Here is a 24,707-nt window from a genome sequence, read left to right as displayed (position 1 = left end):
TGTGCGTATGTATATAGCAAGTGGTTGTGGCGGTCACGGTGTCTGCAGGCTGCCAGCGCAGAGGAGCAATCTAAGTGCAGACTCTGGGCCACCCCGTGTTCAAGTCAGGCTGTGAGTTCTCAAACCAGAGCCTTCACTCATCAGCAATTGTTGTCTTTTACCTTCAGGTGCCTTTAGAAGGTGCTCCCTACACCTATCCAGGGTATTACTTCATTGTCTCAAGTTATTTCTAATTATATTTATATACTGTGATTTCTCTCCCTATAGCTGCCTATTTGTTTATTTTGACTGAGTGATCTTTTAGCTCCACGTTTCTCAAACTGAGACCCATGTGGCCCCACAGTGGTGGACCAGGGGTTACAGCAAACTACAGGGGGGAATGCGAAGCATCTTTCCAGAGGGTTTATCTTGAAAATGAGGAAAGACATTAGAGTGCTGTGGTTAAGAGTGTGGGCTCTGCTGTCAACTTCCTCGGTTAGAATCTTGACTCTGTCACTTGTCCTCTGGCAAGGTAATTAACCTATCTGCTCCTAAGTATTTTAATCTGAAAATAAGACTACTACTACTGCCTACTTTATAGCTGGTTGTGAGAAATAAATGCCCATTTATTCGGAGCAGTGCTCAGCACACAGTGAGCTCTCAGCAGGTATCAGTTACTATATATCTTAACATTAGATTCTTCATCTTTTCCCCCCTTGAGCAAATATAAGCAAGGATGGAGCAACAGGAAATGCTGGGGGATGGATTTAGACAGGGGGACCAGGGACAGTCTCATTGAAAAGGTGACTTCTGATACAGACCTGAAGAAGGTGAGGGAGCTAACTGTGGCTTCTGGGAGAAGAGACTTTCAGACAGAGGGAACAGCAGGTCCGAAGGCCCTACAGTAAGCCTTCTATGTTGAAGGAACAGCAGGAGGGCCAGGAGGGCTGGCACAGAGTGAGTGAGGTGGGGAGCACAAGGAACAGAGATGCGGAGGGACAGAGGATCACGCCAGGCTTCGCAGCTTTTACCCAGAATGAAACAGACAGCCACCGTGTGTAGAGGAGTATCTGAGCTGACTGAGGCCTTTCAGCGGCCTCCGGCTGCTACGCTGAAAGAAGACCATAAGGAGGAAGGGGGACAGCAGGGAGGCTACAGCAACAGTCCACTGAGAGGCCATGGTGGCTCAGACCAGAGTGGTGACACGACGGGGGTGGGAGAAAAGACAGAACTCTTGATACACTTTGAGGGTTACAGTTGACAGGATTTATTGTCAAATTAGATGTGAGGTGTAAAAGAGACGAGCCAAGGATGTTTCTGAAGTTTCTGGCTTAATCACTAAAAAAATTAAGTTGCCATTAACTGAGACGGGAAGACTGATCACAGGAGGAGGAAGCTGGGGGGGAATGTCAGAAGCTTTCAGACACAGTAGACTTGAGACGCCCAGTAAATATTCAAATGGAGATGGTAAATAGGTAAATAGGTCGATGTTAAATAGGCAGTAAACTGGCCTGGAATTCAGGGATTAAGTCCAGGTTAAAGTTACAAATTTGGGAGTTATTAGCATATAGTGATATTTACAGTCATGGGCCTCACTTTATAGTTGCTTGTAGTATAGTACAGTTGCAGAGTTAGCGCCAAAGACATCATTTAGGGAACAGTATAGACAGAAAAGAGAAGAGGGCAAGGATTGAGCTCTGAGGCTTTTTTTTTCCCCTTTGGTGAGGAAGATTGACCATGAGCTAACATCTGTGGCCAATCTTCCTCTGTTTCGCCGAGGAGATTGTCCCTCAGCTAACATCTGTGCCCATCCTCCTCCATCTTGTATATGGGACGCCACCAGAGCACAGCTTGATGAGCGGTGCATAAGTCCACACTTGGGATCTGACTCTGAGAACCCGGCCCCTGTGAGGCTTTGATCTCACTTTTTTGAACAAAGAGGTGGAAGGTCAGAGAGGTGAGGGAGAACCAGCAAATAACGGGAGAGGTGGAAATCCCAGTGCAGGGTCCTAGAAGTCAAACGAACAACATGTTTCACAGAGAAGGTGCTCAACTGTGGCAAATGCTGCTGATACACAGGTCAGGAAGAGGAGGGCTGAAGACGACTACTGGGTGTGGGAACAGCGCCGTTACTGATGACCTAGAGAAGAGCAAATCCGGGTGACCGTACTGGGAAAAGTCCTGACGGGAGCAGATTCTGGAGAGAATGGGAGAGAAACTGGAGATAGCAAGTTCAAGTAACACTTCATTTTCACATGCCAGTTAAATATGAGTATCTTACGTCTACTTCAACAGAAAATTCCCCTTATCAAATTATCTTCATAAAAAATTTACTCTCCATTTAAGAATCAGCAACTTTCCAAACACAGGAAATCTGTTATTCTGATGGAAGGAGAGGAGGAGAAGAAAGGACTTTGGGGGCAGAATAGGAATTAAATATCAGTAGAATAAATAACGGTATACTAAAATTCACATACTGCTGAAACTGAACAAAAATGGTTCCAGTTTAGTCACAGATATATGGAAAATAAAAAAATGTTTCAGAACAACTCCTAGTGCAATCAGAACCACCCATGGACTTTTAAAATACACACATGCACGCACGCGCACACACACCTAGGCTTTACCATTCAGAGATTCTGAGCGAGTGAGTTTGGGCTGAGCCCCGGGCATTTTTATTTTTTGAAAGCTCCATAGGTGATTACGAAATCTGAAAGCATCACAGCCTGGCTTGGGTTGAGAATCACTAGAATATATTTGTTTAAAACATAAAATAAGCCACAACAATCAGGCTCCTCTAAGAAATTCAGCAGTAAAATCAGTATTTTAGAAATTTTTAAAAGGACAAGTAGTACTAGCAGTAGTAGGAGGCTGCATGCTGCATGGGGGTGATGATATGGTATTTTCCAACCTATGATACTTGGAACAATTCACTGAGGATACAAAGATGACTAAGATATGTCGTTCCTTTAAAGGACTCACAGCTAATCCACAAATGCGTGTCGATATTCAAGAAAACACTTATCCTCTCCTTTCTTATCTGAATGAATTTAACAGTTTTCTACTGAAGATTAAGTAACTTAAGGGGTCAGATAAAACATGATATGACAGAAATTACCTCTACCAATATCAACTAGTCTATTTCAGAAAAGGATAATCAAGTGAGATAGATTACAACCAACATTCTTATTCACAATTCCACATAGAAAGGTTGCATTAACTGATGCTGAAGGAAGGCTGAAAGAGACGAGTATCAGAAATAGGATTCAAATTTCTCATTGAGTTGGATTATTCTAGGACTCATAGCAATTTAGACTTTGATAAGAAATAAGACTAACAATGTCGATTAGAAAAATGAGAGAAGAGAATTCTTCTGGTCAAAGAAGGCAGATGTACTATATTAGTCGGTCCACTACTCTCTTATTAAAATGTGTTTTTTTATGAATTTTTATTTGCAAAAATTTTAAAGGGAAAGTCAGCAACACCACAGGTAAGATAGTAACTGAAAAGAAAGTTATAAACATTAAGAAAACAAACACACAAACCAGTGTTGATTATTCTGCACATCTGATGACTCTATCATCAAACTTCAAGTTATACAATAATAAAACTGAAACTCAAAATTTGTATGAATACTCTCAAAGGTTCTTAAGTTAGAATTATTTGAGGCAACATTTAAAAAATGAAATAATAATGCGGATACCCATTTCTGCAGTGAAATCAAATGCACCAATTAAGCCCAGCATGGAAAATGATCCCACTTGCAGTATGATTATTACCTTGTGTGTAGGCAGCATCGTCAGATCCCATACTCAACTTCCGTGCTTCACTTATTCTATCCACATGTGCTAAAGCAGGGTCCGTGAGGTGCTGAATATTCTCTGTTTCTACATAATGATCAGGATGATTGAGAAGATTTGCAAGTTCAAAGGTGGGGGACACCACCCCTGGCGAAACTGCAGGGGGTTTATTGGGAGAAACTGTAATTTTGAAAGTATATTTTGTGTTGGGTTGAGTGACCACCACCCGAGGAGAAGTCGCAGAGTTGTTGCCCATTGCTCGACTTTTGGGAGGGTGGTGATGAATGAAGGCAGGACCCATGCTCACTTGCCCAGACACGTTCCTGGAGGCAGCAGATGCTCCCGAGTTTGTGGATATGAAGAGGGTGGGTTGATTCCGCATGCCCTGCTCATCTCCTGTGGTGGCATTAGCTGAAATATAGACCTTCGGCTGACTGCGGGACATCACCTCATCAGTATTGGGGGGACTGGCAGCTATGTAAACAGTGGGCTGATTTCTATTTAAGGTCTGGCTGTTGACTGAAGAGGAACTGCTGGAGGTCCGAGGTCCAGAACAACGCAACTTTGAAGGACTGTTTCTTTGTGGGGGTTCAAGTTTGATTTCAATCTGGTTTTTTCGAGGTCCTGTTGAAATATTCTGAATGTTATATTGGCTATGGGCAGAAGACTGTGAGCTACCAGATGAATGAATTGTTGGTGGTTGCGGAGTAGTAGGTGAACTGATGGGCATGTAGACATGAGAGGTCTGGTGGCCTTGCTGATTTGGCTGCTGGGCTGAGGTATGTGACAGAGGATTAGGTGCAGGATAAGTAGTCCAGGGACCAGGCTGTGAAGGTTGATAGACTTGTTGAGGGTTCATGGGATTAAACTGAGATACCCAGCCAGAATGTTGCTGTGTCTGTCGAGTTGTACCACTAGGAGTTGTAATGTAAGGCCTAATGTAGATAGAATTTCCCTGTGGACTGTTAAGTACAGGTGGAGGTACACCATGTATGTGCAAAGATGTAGGAGTATTACGACCAGTCTGGATATTCGGGGCTAAAGTTACCATAATGGGATTAAATCTGGGAGTTTGTTGAGAAAGGTTAGATGTTCCTTTGCTGCCTAAGTGAAATCCAAGGTGTGGTGCTGAATTTGAAGCACCAGACGCACTGGACAGTCCAAAAACATTAAAGCCTTGAGGAACTTGAGCTGGTGCTGTCTGCGGCTCCTGCTGAAACAGCTCATTATTAGACTGACCACCTTGAAGCTGCCCATCACTAATGCTGTGCGTTAGAGTCCTGCTTCCATTCATTCTATTTCCTTCTCTCCCATGGTGGTAAACATTCTGTGACTGCAAGTCCAAGTTGAGAGAAGTCATGTGATTGCGTAGACCAGAAATTCCAGAATCATCCGAAAAATTCAAGTCTCCTTCACCATAAAGATACCTTGTACTCTCCTGGGAGAGAACTGCACAGCAGGCATCCAGGTTATTATTATTCTATAAAACAAAATAAAAACAACTTGATGTTAACAACCAGAAGCTAATGCTTATACTCTTATCATTACTAAAATATTACATGATTAACAAGTAATTAGTTAATACAATTATAACAGATATATTTGAACCTTCTTATTTGAGACGAACTATTTTTTACGCAAATAGTTGAATTAGAAATCCTCGCTACTAATGTAATGGAAAAGTTCTCTAGCAATAGCTAAGTGAACCAAGTCATTTTTCTGTTTTAGGAGCTATTTTATAGTAAAATAGATTCATACAAATACAGTAAAACTACAACCTAATTAAATATGCAATTTGAATGCTGAACAAAATATAGCCATGCAACTTAAGCATATAATACGTATAATTAAATATTTTGCACATTAAGTGCTATATAAATTCTTTTAAATTAATGATCTTTTAAAAATTTGTATTTGAAGTATTTAAATACAAGTTCCAAAATTCATAACAAAGTCATTTCAATTCCTTACATGCTTCCTCTTAACTTGCATAAAAAAGAAACATATATATAATATACATATATGAAATATAAGCTCAAGGTGGCCTCCAGAGTAACCGAGTTCATATCTCTGCCTTCAGATAGTATCACTCAAGAGAAATGAAAAAAAAAACCAAACCAAAACCAAAACCAACACCAACCCAGATTGTTTCTAAAGAATTCTCAAAAGAGACTGACCAACCATTACTCATAAATCATCCAAAAAAACATTTAGTGAACACCTACAATATGCACAGCACTCTGTTTAAGACTATGAAAGCCTCAATGACACACAAAACCAAACTTTTCCCTAGAAGAGCTTGCAACTCGATTAGGGAGACAAAACGTGGATTTCTGAAAAGGTAACATTATTAAAACGTGAGTATGTGTCAAATAATAAGTGGTACTGCAGTTCCACAGAGAGTTAATCCTGTAGGCTACTGCAGAAAAGACTGTGTTAATGAGGGAGGTATGGGGTCTGACGGGTTTCATGGACAGCAGGACTTGGACAGGAAACCAAGAATTCTTGTTGAAGGGAATGGCATGAGTACAGAAAGGCATCAATGTGATAGTTAGGTAAAAGCACGTTCTGAACAAGGTGATTGGAACAGAGTTGTCTGGAGTTAAAGGTTTGTATTGGAAATTTCGTGGAACAAACTGTTAGAAAAGCAGATTGGGATTAAATAATTGAGGATTTTGCAAAATGAGTCACAGTGGAGTCTGGACTTTAACACAGGCAATGGGGAGAGCAGCTGAATGTAGATGAACAGAGAAGCGAAGACACAAAAGGTGTTTTGGGAAGAGAAGTCTATTGATACTTCAGAGGAATAGAAGGAAAAAACTTTTTGACAAGAAGACCAGTTAGAAAATATGAAATAATAACTGCTTGATAGTGGAAACAAATTATGAAAAATACAAATAGTCAACACAATTTGGCTACAAGAGGGAAAGAGAATTCAAAGACGACTGGAAGCTTAGGAACCTGACAGAAAGGGGACGGTTTTAGACATAGAAAAGATGAATAACCAGGTGAAAATGTCTACAGGTGGTTTGATATGAGATAAAATCTTATTAGAAAACTGAACTGAAAAGGCATCTTGAAGCCTTGTTAAGAAATGACAGTGCACAGTTTGAACATGGAATGCAAAAGAAAAGGTTAGTGACCAAAGTTTGATGCTTTTCCTCCCCAAACCAACAGTTCAAATCTCTCATGCTATAAAAACCTTTTTACCCTACTCATACTCTGAATTGATATATATTAGCGTTTCAAATAAAATTTAAAAATTCATCACAATCTTTATCAAGTTATTTGATTTTATTATAGTTAGACTTTATTTTTTGCCAAACCTAATTGGTGCTTTTTGCTTCAAGCTACCTTTATTGCTCTTCCTAGCAAATTCTTCTCCCTTCTAAGCCCAAACTGACAAAGACCCCATCATCTTCTCATCTCCTTTCTGCCAACATTCCCAAATTAAAATGCATATTCCTCGCCAAAACCAATCTCACATTTCCTTTTTAAAAGCTGATACTCATATTTACAAAGTCTTCCTCTCTAATTCTCTCGAGCTCTCACAGATCCCTTCAATCCTTTATAATCTCTGATTATTTAATATGGTCTAGTCCCAGCTATGCCATAACTCACATGCCCTTAGGTTACGTACCCTCTACAGACATCGCTTTCTTATCAGCAAAACATAAAAGAACTTACAGGGATTTTATAAGGCTACAAGAGGATAAAAGGAAATGTATTTTTTATTAAATTTTTAAAAATATGCAAAAATAGAGAGTAAATATGATAATCTCCCCTATATTTATCATCACTCTTTAACATTATCAATATATGGCAAATCTTTTTTCATCCAATGTGTATGCCCCAGCTACTCCCTCCATCAAGCTAGATCAAGTCTCAGATATTATTTTGTTTTCATCTGTAAATACTTCAAAACAGGGCCGGCCCCGTGGCTTAGCGGTTAAGTGCTCGCGCTCCGCTACTGGCGGCCCGTGTTCGGATCCTGGGCGCGCACTGACGCACCGCTTCTCCAGCCATGCTGAGGCCGCGTCCCACATACAGCAACTAGAAGGATGTGCAGCTATGACATACAATTATCTACTGGGGCTTGGGGTGGGGAAGGAGGAGGATTGGCAATAGATGTTAGCTCAGAGATGGTCTTCCTCAGCAAAAAGAGGAGCATTAGCAGGGATGTTAGCTCAGGGCTGATCTTCCTCTCTCTCACTCACTCACTCACACACACACACACACACACAATGTATCTTTAAAAAAATAGGGACTTAAAAAAAACATAACCACAATGCCATTATCATACCTTAAAATAATCAATACTCAATATCACCTAATATCCAAATAGTGTTAAAGTCCCCTGATTGTCTCATAAATGTCTTTTTAGTTTAAATCAGGATCTAAGCAAGGTTCACATATTTCATTTGGCCGACATGCCGCTTAGGTTTTTTTTAATATAAATTAACCAACCCTTCTCTCTTTTAAAAATTTTCCAGCCGTTTGTTTGTTGAAAAACTTTGTCCAGTAGACTTTCCCATCTGGACTGGGTGACTGCACCCTGTGGTGTCAATATCCCCTGTAATCCACTGTAAACTAGCAGTTATACACAGAGGTGGGGCAGGTCCACGTACGAAGTTTTGTCCAGACTCTTTACAGGGTCTACCTTACTGCATCGCACAAGCAGGCATAACATCTGCCTTTGCGTGATCTTAAAGCTGATTGTCGGATTCTGACGTCGTCAGCTTGATCCAGCTAACAAATTTTAGCAGCTACTGATGATCACTGTTTAGAAATTTTATGTCACTGGGGGTTGCAAAATGGTGATATTGGTGATATCCCAATGATGAGATTCCTTCCTCATGTATTAGATGCAATTCTTCCTCAAAGAACTTGCTCTCTTCAACTATTTGGTTACTCTTTACAAACAAGAGGCAGGATAAATAAATTCTCTTTACTGGTTTTTAAAATAGTGAATTGGTGCCCTAGCAACCTCTAAAGGCGACGAAGACTTATTTTTAGTATCATTATAAATCCCTGTATCTTGAATATTTTGACATGTGTCAATGGATTGTGGTCATTATATCCTATCTTCAAGCTGGTGGAAATGACTTCAAGTTGGCTCCTGTATATATGTGACATGAACCCAGCAGCCCATATATCATAGCATTCCTGCTTTACGGTATGACAAGATGTCCAAGATCATCTTGTACACTTCCTATCCCAGACCTGGAACCAGCTATTTCTCAAAGCAGCCCTGGTTACTTTTAGTGGAAACTGTAGAGGACTCCCTTCAAGTATCAAAAGGGGTAGGAAGAATTTTTAAAAGGTTGAGAATCATTGTTTTTTTTTGTATATGTACAAATCTGCATTCTCTCCAAAGCTACAAAAGAGTCTGAATCGTTATTTCCGGTTCTCTTTCATTTTCCCCCAAGCTTCTTGCACACAGAGACCACAGATAGTATCAAAGTATTAACTATGACCATCCTTCTCAAACTCCTACTCACTCACTCCTTCAACCAACATTTACTGAGCATCCATTAGGCAGGTAGAAAGGAATATAACTGCCACTCTTAAAGATTCTCAGAGTCCAGTGGAGGAGGTTAATGTGTACACAAATATAATGCAGAATGGTAGGTGTTTTAATAGAAATACGGATAAGGGCTATGGGTGGAGGTCATCTGAGAAGGCTTCAACAAAGGATACAGTACTTAAATACCAAGTCTTACAGATACTGAACGAACAATATTTAATGCATTACTTTGGAAAGAAATAGCAATTTTAAACTTACAGAGGCAATCATTATATTAAGAGAATTAAAAAATAATGAAAAATTGAGTTGAAAAAAGAAAAACTCAAAGCACCAACTATGCAACATTTCACACTATTCTAAGATTTAATTACCAAATATAAATAAATTTTAAAGATATGAATTACACCTGCTGACAATATAGCCATCTTAGAGAATCTACAGCACAAGGAAATGATGTGAGTAGCTCCAAAGAGAGGGATCTGAGCATTAAATAAGTCAAGAAGAGAACAGAGGATAGATACTTCTGTTCTCCTCCTAAGATGTAAGATGTTTACGCACATGTATACATGTTTACGCACATGTATACAATGTGGCAGCATGGCAAGATCCTTTAACTACTAATTTCTTATATTTTGTATTCTATGTTTTTTTCATCTGGAATAGTTCTGAATCAATATAATATAGGGAGGATCTCTCTAGAGCAAAGACAGAAGCCTACCCAACGGAAAACGGGAGAGCAGATCCCAAAAGAAAGGCTGTCACCAAGTAAGAGATGTTTACACTACTACATGTGGAGTTGGCTTAATTTGCCTTTATAGTTTAAAAATAGTTCTCTAAATTTGGGAAGACTTACAGCCTAGTTGTATCCCCAGAGGAGCACTCTCCATTCCTTCTGTCACATTTCTTGTTATATCAGCTAAAAAGCACATTACTTGGATGTCCAGAATGACTATCAACTCAATTTAAGAGTGTGGTCTGCCTCACGGGTAATTTGCAAGCACAACAGATTCCATTTTAGTTATCACTAGGCGCTGGGCAGCATGCCGCAGGGAGGTTTGTTGTTTGAAATCAGATTAACATAGCAAAGGTCCTATCACTGGGTGCTCAAAAGAAATGCAAAATCATCTATTTTTTATTTCTTGGTAAAGTAGAAAATATGCTTATTTTATTTTTTAAAAAACAGATAATTCATTTACACAGATCAAAACAATATAAAAGATGTTTATGTTGAGAAGTCTCACTCCCATCTCTATCCCCATCTGGCCTGTTCCTTCTTGCCCCCTATGGATAACCATCATTTATTAATCTTGTTTTTAATCCTTCCAATATTTCTTTACGCAAACAGGAGCAAATATACACACCTGTGTATACTTATTCCCCCTGCCCTCAGCTATATACACTGCTCTGTGTTTTGTTTTCTTAATACATCCTGAAGATCATACTATAAGAGTACATATAGTTCTTTATTTTTTGAAAACATTTTAAACAAGTCTGCAAAGGGCTCTATGTTGTACTCCAAGTTAAGATACTTCAAAATCTCTACAGCTGGGCTATCGGGAAAGTTGTGGACAGTTCTCTCAATATCAGGTCTTACAAAATTTTACCGAAGAACCTATACTATTTTTCTGTTTTTCAATGCCTCACTAAACACTCTCAGTTTATAGTCTTACTTTATCACAAAGGTCTATTTGAAAAGTTAGGAAGAGGCACCTGGGCTCCAGGGGCAGACACCTCCCCCAGTACCTCTGCTCCTCCCAGACTTTCTCTAGCTTCTGGCTCCCTTCTTACTTGTTTTTTCCTCTTTCATGTTTTTCTCTCACATCCTACATCGACAAGTGTGGACTACTGACTCATTCACCAAATATTTATGATGGTTCTTCTACCAGTATTACTGTTACTAGTACTGGCTGTTAACATTTATGGAGCCTCATTATGAATCAGAGGTCCTACCAGTTGCTTTACCTGCATTATCATATCTAATTCTCTGTGAAGTTTTTGATTTCCATTGTACAGCTGGGAAAAATGAGGGTCAGAGAGGTTAATTAAGTTACTGCTAGTAACTGTCAAAACTTGAACTCAATCTGTTTATCATCAAAACACAGGCTATTTATTATTTTTAAATTTTATTTATTTCCCTCCAGCTTTACTGAGATATGACTGACAAATAAAAATTGTATATATTTAGGTTGCACAATGTGATTTTTTAGAGATGTACAATGTGATGATTTAATATACACATACATTGTGAAATGATTACCACAATCAAGTTAATTAACACAACTACTACCTTTTTTTTTTGGTGGTAAGAACACTTAAGATCTACTCTTTTAGCAAATTTCAAGTACACAATACAGTATTATTAACTCGAGATATATGATCTTAAACACTATACTATAGAAGGGGCCAGGCAAGTCCAGAGAATTCCCATCGGCTGAGGACGACTACAGCACAGGCGTGAGGGGGAGGACGGGCAAGAGTCCAGGCTGCAGAAGGCAGGGCTCCAGACCACAGAACGCTCCAGTCAAGACACGTGGACTTGACTCTGAAGGGCATGGGCAGCGATCACGAGGGTTTAAGCAGGTAAACACACCATAAAATCTGCATTTGGAAAGACACTTTGGCAGAAGTGAGGAGGATGGACTGGGGAGACCAAAACTGGATTAGACTGAGGGCAGCTAGACCAATTAAATGTACAGACAAAAGGCGATACGGGTGTGATTAAAATGTAATCACTTGACATCAAGTACACTAACTGAGCTTTTAAAAGTTTCATACAATTCCAAACTTGAAAAATCACTTGTCAAGAGTAAACATGTCTGAGCCCAAATTACTTTATATCTGAGCCCAAATTACTTTATATCTTTAACAAGCTGAAAAAGAGTTTTTGATAGGAAGATTTCCAATTTAATCAAATGAGAAGGCACAACTATCACTAAATATTTAGAATTATGGATTTCTAAAACTGAACATACTAAGGAAAACGTAAAAATTTATTAGATGTTTAGTGATATTAATTGGGAAATTTACAGATTAAATTAAAAAATATAAAAACAAACTTTTTTCTTTAGAATTGGGACCTTAGGCACTGTCTAGTCAAATTCCTTTGTTTAACAGATAAGAAAACTAAAGTATAAAGAAGGCATATTACTTGCCAAATATGCTTGGGTGCCCATTTAGGACTAGAACTTAACTTTCCTGACTCCTTACTTAATGATTTTTTCACTTTCATATGAAGATCTGGAATTTTAAAAAGTTCTCCTGGCAAAAAAGGAGGGGAAAAGTGAAGCAAGCTCATAGTAAGGAAGTAGGGACCATGTATCAACTCTTTATGTTGGGATCTCATTTAATCCTCACATCTATTTTACAAGGTAGGTGTTATCCATACTACAGACGGGGTACAGACAGCCTAAGTAACTTATGAAAAGCCACAAGACTATCAGACACCAAAGCGCATCTCTCTTCATCACAGCACACTAATGTCAACAAGAAGATCAAAGAGTTTTCTTTCAATGTTTAAAAAAAACACCAGGTTTGTATGAATAAATTCAGAAATCATTGAACACTGACCTGTAGCATGCACCTGGACACAACAACTTCAGGCACTTCAGGGAATTTTTGTCGCAGGTCATGTAAAACCTGAAAATCAATTTGGTGGCTTCCTTGGGCCATTCGTATATTGCCTGATCAGGACTATTTGTACAGTAGGCAATTCTAGGCCTTAGTGGAAAGAGTACTCATCTCTTCTGTCCAAGCATTTTCTGTGAAAGAAAGAAAAAAAATTTTAATGAGAACTGATTACAGAATGAATATTCTTGTGGATTTAAAATTTCAATACAAAAGGGTACGTGCTTTAGTACCTAACATTTAATATAAACTATAAAAATATTATTTAGTTATATAATGCTTTCCAAATAGTTATACTGTCTTTTCAGTTTATAACTTCTGATGGCAAACTTCTAGATTGTATATATCTATCTGTATGCTTTATAATGGCTGGGCCAAAAGGCATTCAAATAAGAAATTATTGTCAAGGTTGACTTACCTCATTCTTTTAAAAGGGGAAAATGAAGAACTTGACTGATTTTTTCTTAAGATAAGAAAAGGACAGCCTGAGGCAAGTAATCTTATTACTCTACTTAAAATTCTTAAAGTTTGGATCCTGAAAAAGTTTGGTTCTACAAATGACTTTGCATGCTTTGCCTAAATATGATCTATAACCCAATACATTTGGTATTTTGTATTAACTTTCAGATACACTTAATCCTTAAATGTGTAATCAATTCAATCTCAGGGGCTTAGTAGCATTTTATTCCCTCTCCTTCTACTAATCAGTATTTAAAAAATACTAATGCTTGGGCTCCAACCCCAGAGGTTCTGATTTAATTGGATGGGGAGCAGCCTGGGCACATGGATTTTTAAAAGTTCCCTAATGTGTGACCACAGAGAACTATCTACCTTACTTTTATTCCTAAATTCCTAATGAAAACCATGTTTAATCTTGAAAGCCTCTTTGGGATATCAACAGTGTATGTGTATATTAAACCTAAATAACAAATTAAAATATTTAAAATCATATCATCCGCTTAACAATTAAAACAATTCATTTTAGGATAAATTTAACAATAAGACAATCTCTTTAAAACAAGTTTCTTATCTGTCGTATTTCTCTTTTAATCTTGTTAACATAAGGTTAAAAAATACAAGTGTGTAAACTCCACAGGAATTAGGACTAGAGGAATTAGGTGTTTTTTGTCAATTATGGTGTACCTAGCACTCTGTAGACAGTTTTCAGCATAACAGTAGACATTAAAATATTTTTGCATAAATTTAGTCACGATAGAACTTCTGAGTCTTTAATAGATTAAAGCTCATTTAGATATCATACCTAGCAAAGTCTTTCAGCTTTTTATTATCCTTTGATTAAATTTACTTAATTCTTTTGTCTGTGTGACTTCAGCTCAGTTACAACTCATAGGTAAAAGCACTGCCAAACCAAGTTATTTGCATTACAGATCTCCCAAATCTATTTCTATGTAAAACACACACACACACAATTTTGGCACTCAAAGTAGTATTTCTACAAATGGGTTGCAGAATAAAGAAAGAGAAGTACCGGAAATCAGTAAATGATATTTAAAAATAATTTAAGGGGAGATAACCATGCTACAGGACCGCTCATCTTGAGAAAGCCCCTTGACTTCACTCCAGCTCTCAGCTCATTTCTCTGCCCCTTCCCTCTTTTGTGCTAAAACTCCTTGAAAGGGTTGTTTACCTAAGTGTCTTCATTTCCTTCCTCCTAATGTCTTTCAAATCTACCCCAATCAAGCTTTCATAGTTTTTCCCTGCTGAGACTGCACTTATCAAAAAGCCGTCACAGACCTCCGAGTTGTCAAACCTACGCTAACCATCACTCCTCACTCCTCATCTTACCAGACCTCTCAGCAGCTTATGACCAACTCCCACCCCTACCCCGCCCCCACCACCACTCCCTCCCTCTTTAAGCAATTTCTTCACTTGGCTTCTGAGATTTACACTCTTCTGGTTTTCCCCCTACCCACTGGCAGCTCCTTCTCAGCCTTCTTTGTCAGATCTCTTTTTCATCTCAGTAAATAGTACCACCATTCATCCAGTTGGTCCCTCTCACATCCCACATCTAATCCACCATCAAGGCTTGTTGGCTGTATCTGCAAAAAAATATTCTCAATCTGACCCCTTTTCCCCGGCTCTGTTACTGCTCTTGTCCGAGCTGACATCATAATTCACTGGACAACCACTGCCAAGGTCTCCCGACTGGTCTCCTCCCTGCCTTCACTCTTTGTTCTGCCCTAAACCCCATCCTATTGGGTGCTGTGATCTTTTTGAAAAGTAAATCAGAGCAATCATTCCTCCTGCTCAAAATCCAAAAGACAAGGCCCCTGGCAAACTGCCATGCCTCGGAGTTCATTTCCTACTACTCTCCTTGTTCCTTCAGTTCCAAACTGAGTTCCCTTGGTTCGGGTTACTTCTCAAAGACGCCAAGCTCAATCCTCCCTAGGGCTTCTGGACTTGTGCTCTTCTGTCCAGAACACTTTTCCCCCAGATCCTCAAATGGCTCCTGCTTTACCTCAGTAAGATCTCTGATCAAATGTCGTTTCTGCAGAGATGGCTTCCCTGACCAACCTCTCCATCTCAAAGAACACCAGACTTGCCTCCCCCAACACATCCTCATATCCTGCTTTTTCTTTATAGCATTTATCAATACCTGACATATGTTTATTTATTATCTATCCATCTATCCCCAAAATGTTAGCTCCACAGGATCAAGAATGTTGAAGTTCACTGCTGTGTCCCCAGGATCTAGGTCAAAGATGCAACACTTGTTGGATGAAATTAAAGTTTTACTGTCTGGTTTCTTCATATTACTTTGCTTCCAAAACACATTTCAAATGATCTAAATTTGGAAATTTATATACAATTTAAGGAAGGGGTAAATAAATAGTCTAATTCAGGACCACCTTTATTATTTAAAAGGATGAATCATGAAAATAAATTTCAACTTACTCCATTATAAAAACATATACAGAAATCTCTAAAGTTCTTTGAAAAACTCATCACACTTTCTTGCTTTTCTAATATAGACTAGCAAGTACAAAAATGAGAAAACTGTTCAAATGTACAATTGTATTTTAGGGGTTCCACTTCCTGTAATGGCTGAGTAGCTCTTACTGGACCAATTCCCTCACGAACAACAACTATAAATACTAGAAAAGTATTAAAAAAACAACTACTTGAAGGCAGAAGGCAGAAAGAGCAATGGGGTGGGGTGGGGTGGGGTGGTGGTGCTGGGGGTGGGAGGAGAAGAAGGGAGTCAGGACTTAGAAGAACGGAATAGTGTGGGGTGACCTGCCATTGTTTGAATGGCTTTTAGCCAGAGAGCAGGCCCAGTTGGTTTGGGTAGCTAAAACCCAGACAGAAAATCTGCAGTCTTACTTGCTTAGTGAACCAAATGACAGACTTTGGCATAACGCGGTTTTCAGCTGTTGTGGCTGATTAAATCACAGAAAGGAGAGCAGCACTAAATTCTATGTATAATCCTGCACAGACCTCTGATCCCCAATTACACATACGTGACAAATTCCAAGCAGCCAGGCTAAGGCTAAAATAACTGAACTAGAATTTCAGAGTTTATAGTCTGAGTTCAGCCAAGTTAACTGCCTACTAAAACAAACAGGCAAGTAAGCAAGCAAACCAACCAACCAACCAAACATAAACTCACTGGAGGAACACAATAGAATCCAGTCTCCACAATGTCTCATTCATAATGTCCAGGATACAATCCAAAATTATTGCACACAAGAAATAGGAAAAATGGACCCATGTTCAAGAGAAAAGGAAACCAAAGGAAACCAAGCCCAAGCTGACCCAGATGCTAGAAACAGCACACAAGGATTTTAACGCAGCTATTTTAACTATGCTCAAGGATGTAAGGGCAAATATGCTTGAGTCTCTCAGCACAAAAAAGAGAAACTTTAAAAAAAAAAAGAACCAAATGCAAATTTAAGAAGTGAAAAATAAAACGTGTGAGATAAAAAAAATCACTCGATGGATTTAACCTCAGATTGGAAATGACAGAAGAAAGAGGTAGTGAACTTGAAGACAAAGCAATAGGAATTATTCCAACCTGAAGGACGGAGGAAAAAAATGACGGTGGTGGTGGTGGGGGACCAAACCTCAGAGACCTGTGGAAAAGTATCAAAAACTCTAACATGCCTGTAATTGGAGATCCAGAAGGAAAGAGGAGAAAGAATGGGGTAGAAAAAGTATTTGAAGAAACAGTGGCTAAAAATTTCCCCAAGTTAGTAAAAGATATAAATGTATACATCAAGAAGACGGTGACTGGCTCCCCTGCCACCCTGGCAGCTACTCCCGGTTGGGGGCCACCCACCCCTAAGGCAGGAAAGTGGTGGCTGCGAAGAAGACAGAAGGTTGCTGGAGCTGATCAACTCTAGGCTTCGATTCCTCACGAAAAGTGGGAGGACGTGCTGGGGTACAAGCAGACTATGAAAGCAATTAGACAAAACAGAGCAAAATCAGTCATCCTCACGAAGTGCCTAGCCTTGAGGAAATCTGAAATACAGTATTACACTATGTTGGCCAAAACTGGTGTCCATCACTACAGTGGCAATAATACTGAATTAGGCACAGTGGGTGGAAAATACCACAGAGTACGCACACCAGCTGCCACTGATCCAGGTGATTCTGATATTATTAGAAGCATGCCAGGACAGACCGGTGAAAGGTAAATCAGGCAAAATTTTTCTTTAATACAATTGGCCAAAGTCTGTTTTAAAAACAACAAAAATAAAACAAAACAAAAAGAACTGGATCAAGAAGATCAGCAAACCCTAAACAGGAAAAGCCAGAGAAAACCACACATAGGCATAACAGTCAAACTGCTAAAAACCAAAGAAAAAGAAAATCTTGAAAGTAGCCAAAGAAATGACACACAGGGAAACGACAATTTGAATGAACGCTGACTTCTCATCAGCAACAATGGAGGCCAGAAGATAGTAACATGACATAATATAAGTGATGAAAGGGAAAATAAACAATCAACCCACATTCTACTTTCAGCAAAAGTAAACTTGAACAAGGCAAAATAATTTTTAAATGTAGCCTTTGTGGGTGAGTAAATAAGTTTTACAACTAAATACATTACTGAAACAAACAAACAGGTATTTATTTCATTTCAAAAGGAAAACCAAGAAATACCTTATAACTTAATCTGGAAAATTATTTCTAATAATAAATAGAAACACACTTTCTATGGTAAGATACAAAATGACTGCTCTTCTGAGAAAAGAATAAAGAAATCATACTTTATAAAAATGTTTCTAGCATTAGGTGCAAAGTTTTGGCTCCTAAACTGCCGCCAGCTCAAATGATCCAGGATTCATTTCTTAAGGACTCTAAATAGTAGCAGAGTATGTACAGTACTACAGAATCTAACAGTAAATATATTGGAAAGGTTTATAAAATGTGCCATATTCTTTCCTTTCTTAAAGAGTATGTAAAGAACTTATTTCTGACCTCCCAATGATTATCGTGACAGTGCAGAGTACTAAGTATCATTGAATGGCTCACTCAGACCTCAGGCTGTGACAGTTAGCAAGTCTTCATATTCACCACCATTTATCATGGTGACTTGTTCCAGGACTCGAAGAGCATAACCCAGCTAACTGTTTAACTGTACCCACAAAGAGAGACCATAGTCTCCAGATTAAAAAATAACCACAAAGAAAAGCAATGGGACTTACAGGTCTGACTGAAGTTTGGGAATTTATGAGGCAACTGAGTAACAGTATTTACAACTGGACTATCGTCATCTATCTACCCAGGATGCGTGAACTTCAGGAGCGCCTCGTATGCAGCAGATACTGTGCTGGAGACACACGCATGGAGTCAAGGCCCCTGCTCTCTAGGGCACAGAAATTCCTGGATTAAGGGCACATCGATGTAAATTCATCATTTAGATAACCTTTTGCCCACTATTTTATCTTCTGTCTGCCTCCTTCTGCTACCAGATGTGCTGGCTGCCATCTCAGTCTTTCTTGTTACTATCACGGTCATTTTTTTCATCTCTTTTGCATCATTCAAAAACACGGAGTGGAAGGGAGCATGGTACATTAGGAAAAACTATAAAGAGCAGAGAGCAAGAAAAAAGGGCCCAAATCATGAATTGCCTTATAGGCTATTAAAATTTGGAGGTTTTATCATCAGAGTAATGGAAAGCCACTGAAGGATTTAAGCTCAGAGGCAGAGAAGGTGACATGATCAAGAAATCATGTTATGTACGAAGAATGGCTATATTATGGAGAAAAGGGCAAAAGAGTATATAAGAAGACCACTTAGAAAACTACTGCTGTAGTCTAGCCAGGAATAAGTAATAGTTTGTATTGCAGAGATAGCAATGGAGACTGGGGAGAAAGAAAAACAAGGGATATTTATGCAATAAAAATTAATAGAACTTGGTGATGATTAGATACTGGGGTGAAGAAGGAAGTGTCAAAGTTGATTTCTGATTTGCTCGCCAGGACAGCAGTCGCACCTATGAACTACGGAACAACGGAAAAGGTCCAAGAAAACAAAGGGGTAGATGACAGGCTTGGTTTTGAACATGCTGAGTCTAGGGTAACTTTAGAACATCAAAACAGAGATATCACACAGGGAGTTGGGATACATGGGGCTGGAGCTCAGAGGAGAGGTCTGGGCTGCAGAAAAAACATTTGAGAGGCATCTTTGGTACTGGCATTAATTAAATTCTGAGTGTTAATGAGATAATCCTACCATATAATTTAAGAACACCTGAAGAAAAATATTCTTAGTTATATTACCTATAAAACATTATACAGTCATTATTAATTTTTTCCCTAAAGGCCAACATTCCTTCTATCTCAAACAATTAAACAGTATCTATATATAAAAAATGATTTTAAAACACCTTCATAATTAATTTTCTGTTCAGGAAATATGTATTTTTTTTTGGTGAGGAAGATTGGCCCTGAGCTAACATCTGTTGCCAATCTTCCTCTTTTGCTTGCAGAAGATGGTCCCTGAGCTAACATCTATGCCAATTTTCCTCTACTTTGTATACGGGACACTGCCACAGCATGGCTTGATGAGCGGTGTGTAGGTTCACGCCCGGGATCCAAACCCGCGAAACGTGGGCTGCTGAAGCAGAGCATGTGAACTTAACCGCTACACCAATCGGCTGGCCCCCGTTCAGGAAATATTTTAACACCACATATCCTACAATAAAACATTCAAATAAAATTTTAAAGAACAGAACATGTACATAGTTTAAAAAGCCAAAGAGTACTACAAAGTTGATCAGGGAAACCAGCAATTTCCCTGCCTCATGCCTCTCCACTCTTATCCAACACTTGAGCTGTTTCTCCACGTTCCCAAACAAGACGATTGTAGGGTTATTTCTTGATTTTTCAATTTTACACATTATCTATGGATTTCCTACTGTGGAAAATGAAGATTTAGCTTTATGACTCAGTTCTTATCCCATATATATAGAATACGCTTCTCCACTCCTATGACGATTTGCCTAATTACTTATTTCACAATTTTTGCTTAAATCCATATTCAGCGTTTACATTGCTTTTCTCTATAAATACTGTTAGCCTAGGCCCTTAGTCTATTAGGAAGGATGGACTATATCTCCAAGGTCCTTTCCCATACTAGCATTTTGGGAAGAAAAGTGTGTGTGTCCTTAATGAAAAAACTGTAGAATATTAATGTGACACACACACATATATGTAGTAATATATATTATATTAATGTGACATATAATATTCACTAACATATGTGACCAAAACCTGGCTTTTTATCAAGTCCAATAAAACAGCAAAGCTCTTGGCAATTCTAACCGCAGGGGAAACAGGGACAAAAGGGAGGGAGGGGGTGAGAGGGAAACATTATTATTCTACTCAAGTTACAGAATTAGATGAGATGCATTACTTTCTAACAAACAAACTGCCTTGATAACATGCTAAAAAACAAACAAAACCCCAAAACAATGACTACAAAGATATGGAAAAGTACATCAAAGACTGAAGGTGACCGCTCCTGACCAGGAGGTAGCGTACAAAGTAAAAGACGGAGCCAAGCTCAATTCCCCAACATCCACCTTTTAAAATAAATGGAGTAACTGGTAATGTACTTTGTGTAAACTGCTTAGGTTATATAATTTAAACTGGACAGCTGAAGTATTGGCCTTTACTATTAAAGTCTTATCAAAGAAGGAAATCAATGAATAAATTAAATGTCACTCTGAGACAGGCTTAAACTTTCCTAAAGAGTAGAATATTCTAAGAGTAGAATTTCCAGAAAATGTATTCTACTTTAGCCATTTGTTTCTAAAATTTTATGGCAAAAGAACATGTTAATAGTTAAAAACAGAGATAACCTAACATTGCTTAATATTGCAACCTCAATTCTGTATCAGTGGGCATCGTCTCATTTTATGAGACAAATGAGATAAAGTAAATATCTTTACTGTAAATACACTTTACTGTCAATAAAGTGCACAGTATCTGACACGGTGATGACTGGTTAAGTATAAATTTTAGGATTCTACAACTTGTGCTCATTTACTTATGAAATCTAATTTGCCACTTACTTGTAGTGTCTTTTTGGGCAAATCATTTAAAATCTCGGTGCCTCAGTTTCCTCATCTATAAAATGGTGATGATAGACTACCTCATATGGTTCTGAGAATTAAATGAGTCATACATGTAAGATAATAAAAAAGAGCACATAGTAAGCACACAAGTAAATAAAATAGCTTATGTAAGTATTGGCCATTAATACTATCATTTCTTTTTTGTAAAATGGAGAAAACAACTTAAAGAATTTCAAGGATTAGTGATACCATAGTGAAAATTAATTGTACTCAACCTGCCTGGCCTGTAGCAGAAAATATAAACACTGGTAGTAATAAGCCTGTGTTCTGAATATCATGAATTTCCACAAAGCACAAAGGAACAAAACCTAGCACACAGGTCTGCATGTTATTCTGGCTGCAGAATATTGAAGGAGTTGACTGAACCTTTGAGCCCTTCCTTTCCCACGTACATGGGACAAATAACTCGTATAACTGGGGAACTCGGACAAAACTCCCTGAAAAACCAAACAATACCAGGTTGTACGTAAGTGCCAGCTAAGTGGTAAAGACTGTGCTACAGGCGTTTAAAAGGCTCTCTGGGCTGAGGGAGGGAGCAGAAGGGTTTGAATCATGGGTACTTAAATAAGAAGGTTCAAGTATGAAGCAAGGCAACCAAATACTAGGCAGATTCTGGAGACACTGAGTCAGTCACCAGTCTGGCTAAAAGAAGGAGGGACAGAAGGAAGGAAGGGGATTACAAAGAAAGAGTTCAAGGTGGGGAGTAGTTACAGGAGAAGACAAGAGGCCTATGAAGGCTGCAAGTGTATAGTGGCGTTTATTGTACAAGGCCTAGAGATACACTAACACTCAAGTTTTAATATTATTAGGTAAAACTATATATATATCATGTTATCTTTGCCCCATTCTTACATGATTTGAGTTTTCCCAGAACAAATTTAAGCATTCTAACAAAGAAAAATACAGTTTATATTAAATATCAAAGAGAACTAGGATGACATACAGAAAACTAAAATTCACTTCTCAACTGCATTTAGGATCCTCCTTTAGCTTATGGACAAGAAGTTAAGGAGGTCTTTCCACTTTAACATATATACCATCCTAAAATTTAATTCTGGTTTCCATAGTAACCTCTAGAGATGATAGTTTGCTCTGTAAGCAATGGAATCTTGAGTTGGACAGGGCCCTAGAGAATCATCCTATAAAAGTAGATAACTTAAGAGGTTAGAGCAAAGCCTTATTGCCACTAGACTCCTTGCTAAACTGCCTCTTCCATCCATCTATCCAATTTTACTTCTTAAAACCCACCCTTGACAACAAACAAAATTCTTTACACAAGTAATGTTAGTTTAAAAGTGAGAGACGACCTTGTTCACTGCTGTAACCCAAATACTCAGAAAGTGTATGGCAAGCAGGAGATGGTCTGTAAATACTTGTTACAATAAATCTCTAACACGCATCAGAACACATCTAGACTTTACAGACTATTATAAAAAGAGGTATCTACCCCTCCAAACTAAAGTGTTTCCCTCACCTTCAGCTGTGCTACACTTGAGAAACTGCAAACTTGTTCCACTGCAATTTGAGGTATTAGGGAACAATTTGAGCATTAAGGGAATTTTGCTATGATTTCATCTGTGAAAGACCAGGAAACCCTAGGTGAATGCAGACAACCAGACTCAGAAGATGAATACACAAAACATCAATATGAACACACCTCAAACATCCGTCAGCTACCTCAGCTCACCACATCTGTGTGCAATCGGTCATACCCATCCACATCTTGTATTACCACGTTCCTTCTGACTTCAGAAAACCCTTCTCTGACCACGTCACAATAACAAGCTCACTTCCATAAGCAAACTTTGGTCTTTTTCAAAGCAAAGTACAACATTTATTTGCATAAATATTGCATAAGTATTTATATGTTTCTTAACCATTTAACATGTGTAAAACTATACTTTTTTTTTTTTTTTTGCTGAGGAAAATTATCCCTGAGCTAACATCTGTTGCCAACCTTGTTTTTCTTTCGCTTGAGGAAGATTAGTCCTGAGACAACATCTGTGCCCATCTTCCTCTACTTCCTGTACTTGATATGTGGGATGCTGCCAGAGCGTGGCTCACAAGTGGTGTAGGTCTGCGCCTGGGATCTGAACCCCCAAACCTGGGCCGCTGAAGCAGAGTGCACCGAACTTAACCACTACGCCATGGGGCTGGCCCACTATCACGTTTTTTCAGGTTCCTATCTTTAATGTTCATGCATGAAGTTTCTGACTGTTGTACCTTGAATTCCAGTTTTTCTATAAGCCCTCTGGATTTTTTTTTTTCTGCATGATTTGCATAGCATGGAACACATGTCAAATTTTAACAGAACTCTCTATACGGCAAAGCCCCTCTGACCTTAACAATTGTTAACATTACCTTCCCCAGGATGCCTAACGAGAAGGGAGAATGTTTCAACTTATCTATTTGGCGGTCAATATGATGTTAACAGTTTCTCATGAATAATTATAATTTGCATCTCTTCTGTGGATTGGCTGACATTATCAGATTGTGCAGTGAGTTATTCTTAAACAATATTTTCACCACAGAAAGCAGCAGTGATACGCAGTAAGAATAACTGAATGATGCTATAATTTTTAAAATAAAAGTTAAGGCAAGTTTTGAAACCTTTTGATCTAAACACTGCCCCCCCCCCAAAAATCATTTTACCTGCTATTTTAAACACCTTTTTACATTATTGATGTATTATGTAAGTATTACATCAAAAGTCAGTTAGCTAATAGTTGATACACTTCACAATTAATTTTAAAAGAATCTACGAATGTCATTGAATATAAAAAATTTCAAAATTATTTTTAACAACAAATTATTAGAATTATATTTCTTGTAGCATGATGTTACAACTTTACTAAGGTAAAGCAAACTTTCCCGCCAAAATCTATAATATCAAGTTATTTTTCTGAGTTAAAATGCAAGAATTATAAAGGGCCGGCCCAGTGGCTTAGCGGTTCAGTGCGCGTGCTCCCCCGCTGGCGGCCTGGGTTCGGATCCCGGGCGCGCACCGACGCACCGCTTCTTCGGCCGTGCTGAGGCCGCGTCCCACATACAGCAACTAGAAGGATGTGCAACTATGACATACAGCTATCTACTGGGGCTTTGGGGGAAAAAAAGGAGGAGGACTGGCAATAGATGTTAGCTCAGAGCTGGTCTTCCTCAGCAAAAAGAG

At 38.6% G+C, this 24,707-nt stretch overlaps 1 protein-coding gene and 1 pseudogene across 5 annotated transcripts in view; one reads left to right on the top strand and one right to left on the bottom strand.

Annotated features, from left to right (window-relative positions):
* Positions 1-24,707, bottom strand: part of TAB2 (TGF-beta activated kinase 1 (MAP3K7) binding protein 2) — an 81,554-nt gene that overhangs the window by 23,190 nt on the left and 33,657 nt on the right. For all 5 annotated transcript variants that reach the window (XM_058534255.1, XM_058534257.1, XM_058534252.1 and 2 more), the window contains 2 exons: positions 12,874-13,064; positions 3,759-5,259 (listed from right to left, as the gene is read on the bottom strand). In XM_058534255.1, coding sequence (XP_058390238.1) covers positions 3,759-5,259; positions 12,874-12,975 — 1,603 coding nt within the window. In that variant the 5' untranslated portion in view covers positions 12,976-13,064. The remainder of the gene's footprint in view (positions 1-3,758; positions 5,260-12,873; positions 13,065-24,707) is intronic.
* Positions 16,987-17,588, top strand: LOC131399774 (large ribosomal subunit protein eL30-like; annotated as a pseudogene).

The sequence above is a fragment of the Diceros bicornis genome, chromosome 39, assembly GCF_020826845.1.
Source record: "Diceros bicornis minor isolate mBicDic1 chromosome 39, mDicBic1.mat.cur, whole genome shotgun sequence".
In the NCBI taxonomy this organism is placed as follows: Eukaryota; Metazoa; Chordata; class Mammalia; order Perissodactyla; family Rhinocerotidae; genus Diceros; species Diceros bicornis.
The sequence above is the reverse complement of the archived record's forward strand: the minus strand, read 5'-3'. Positions and strand labels throughout refer to the sequence as shown.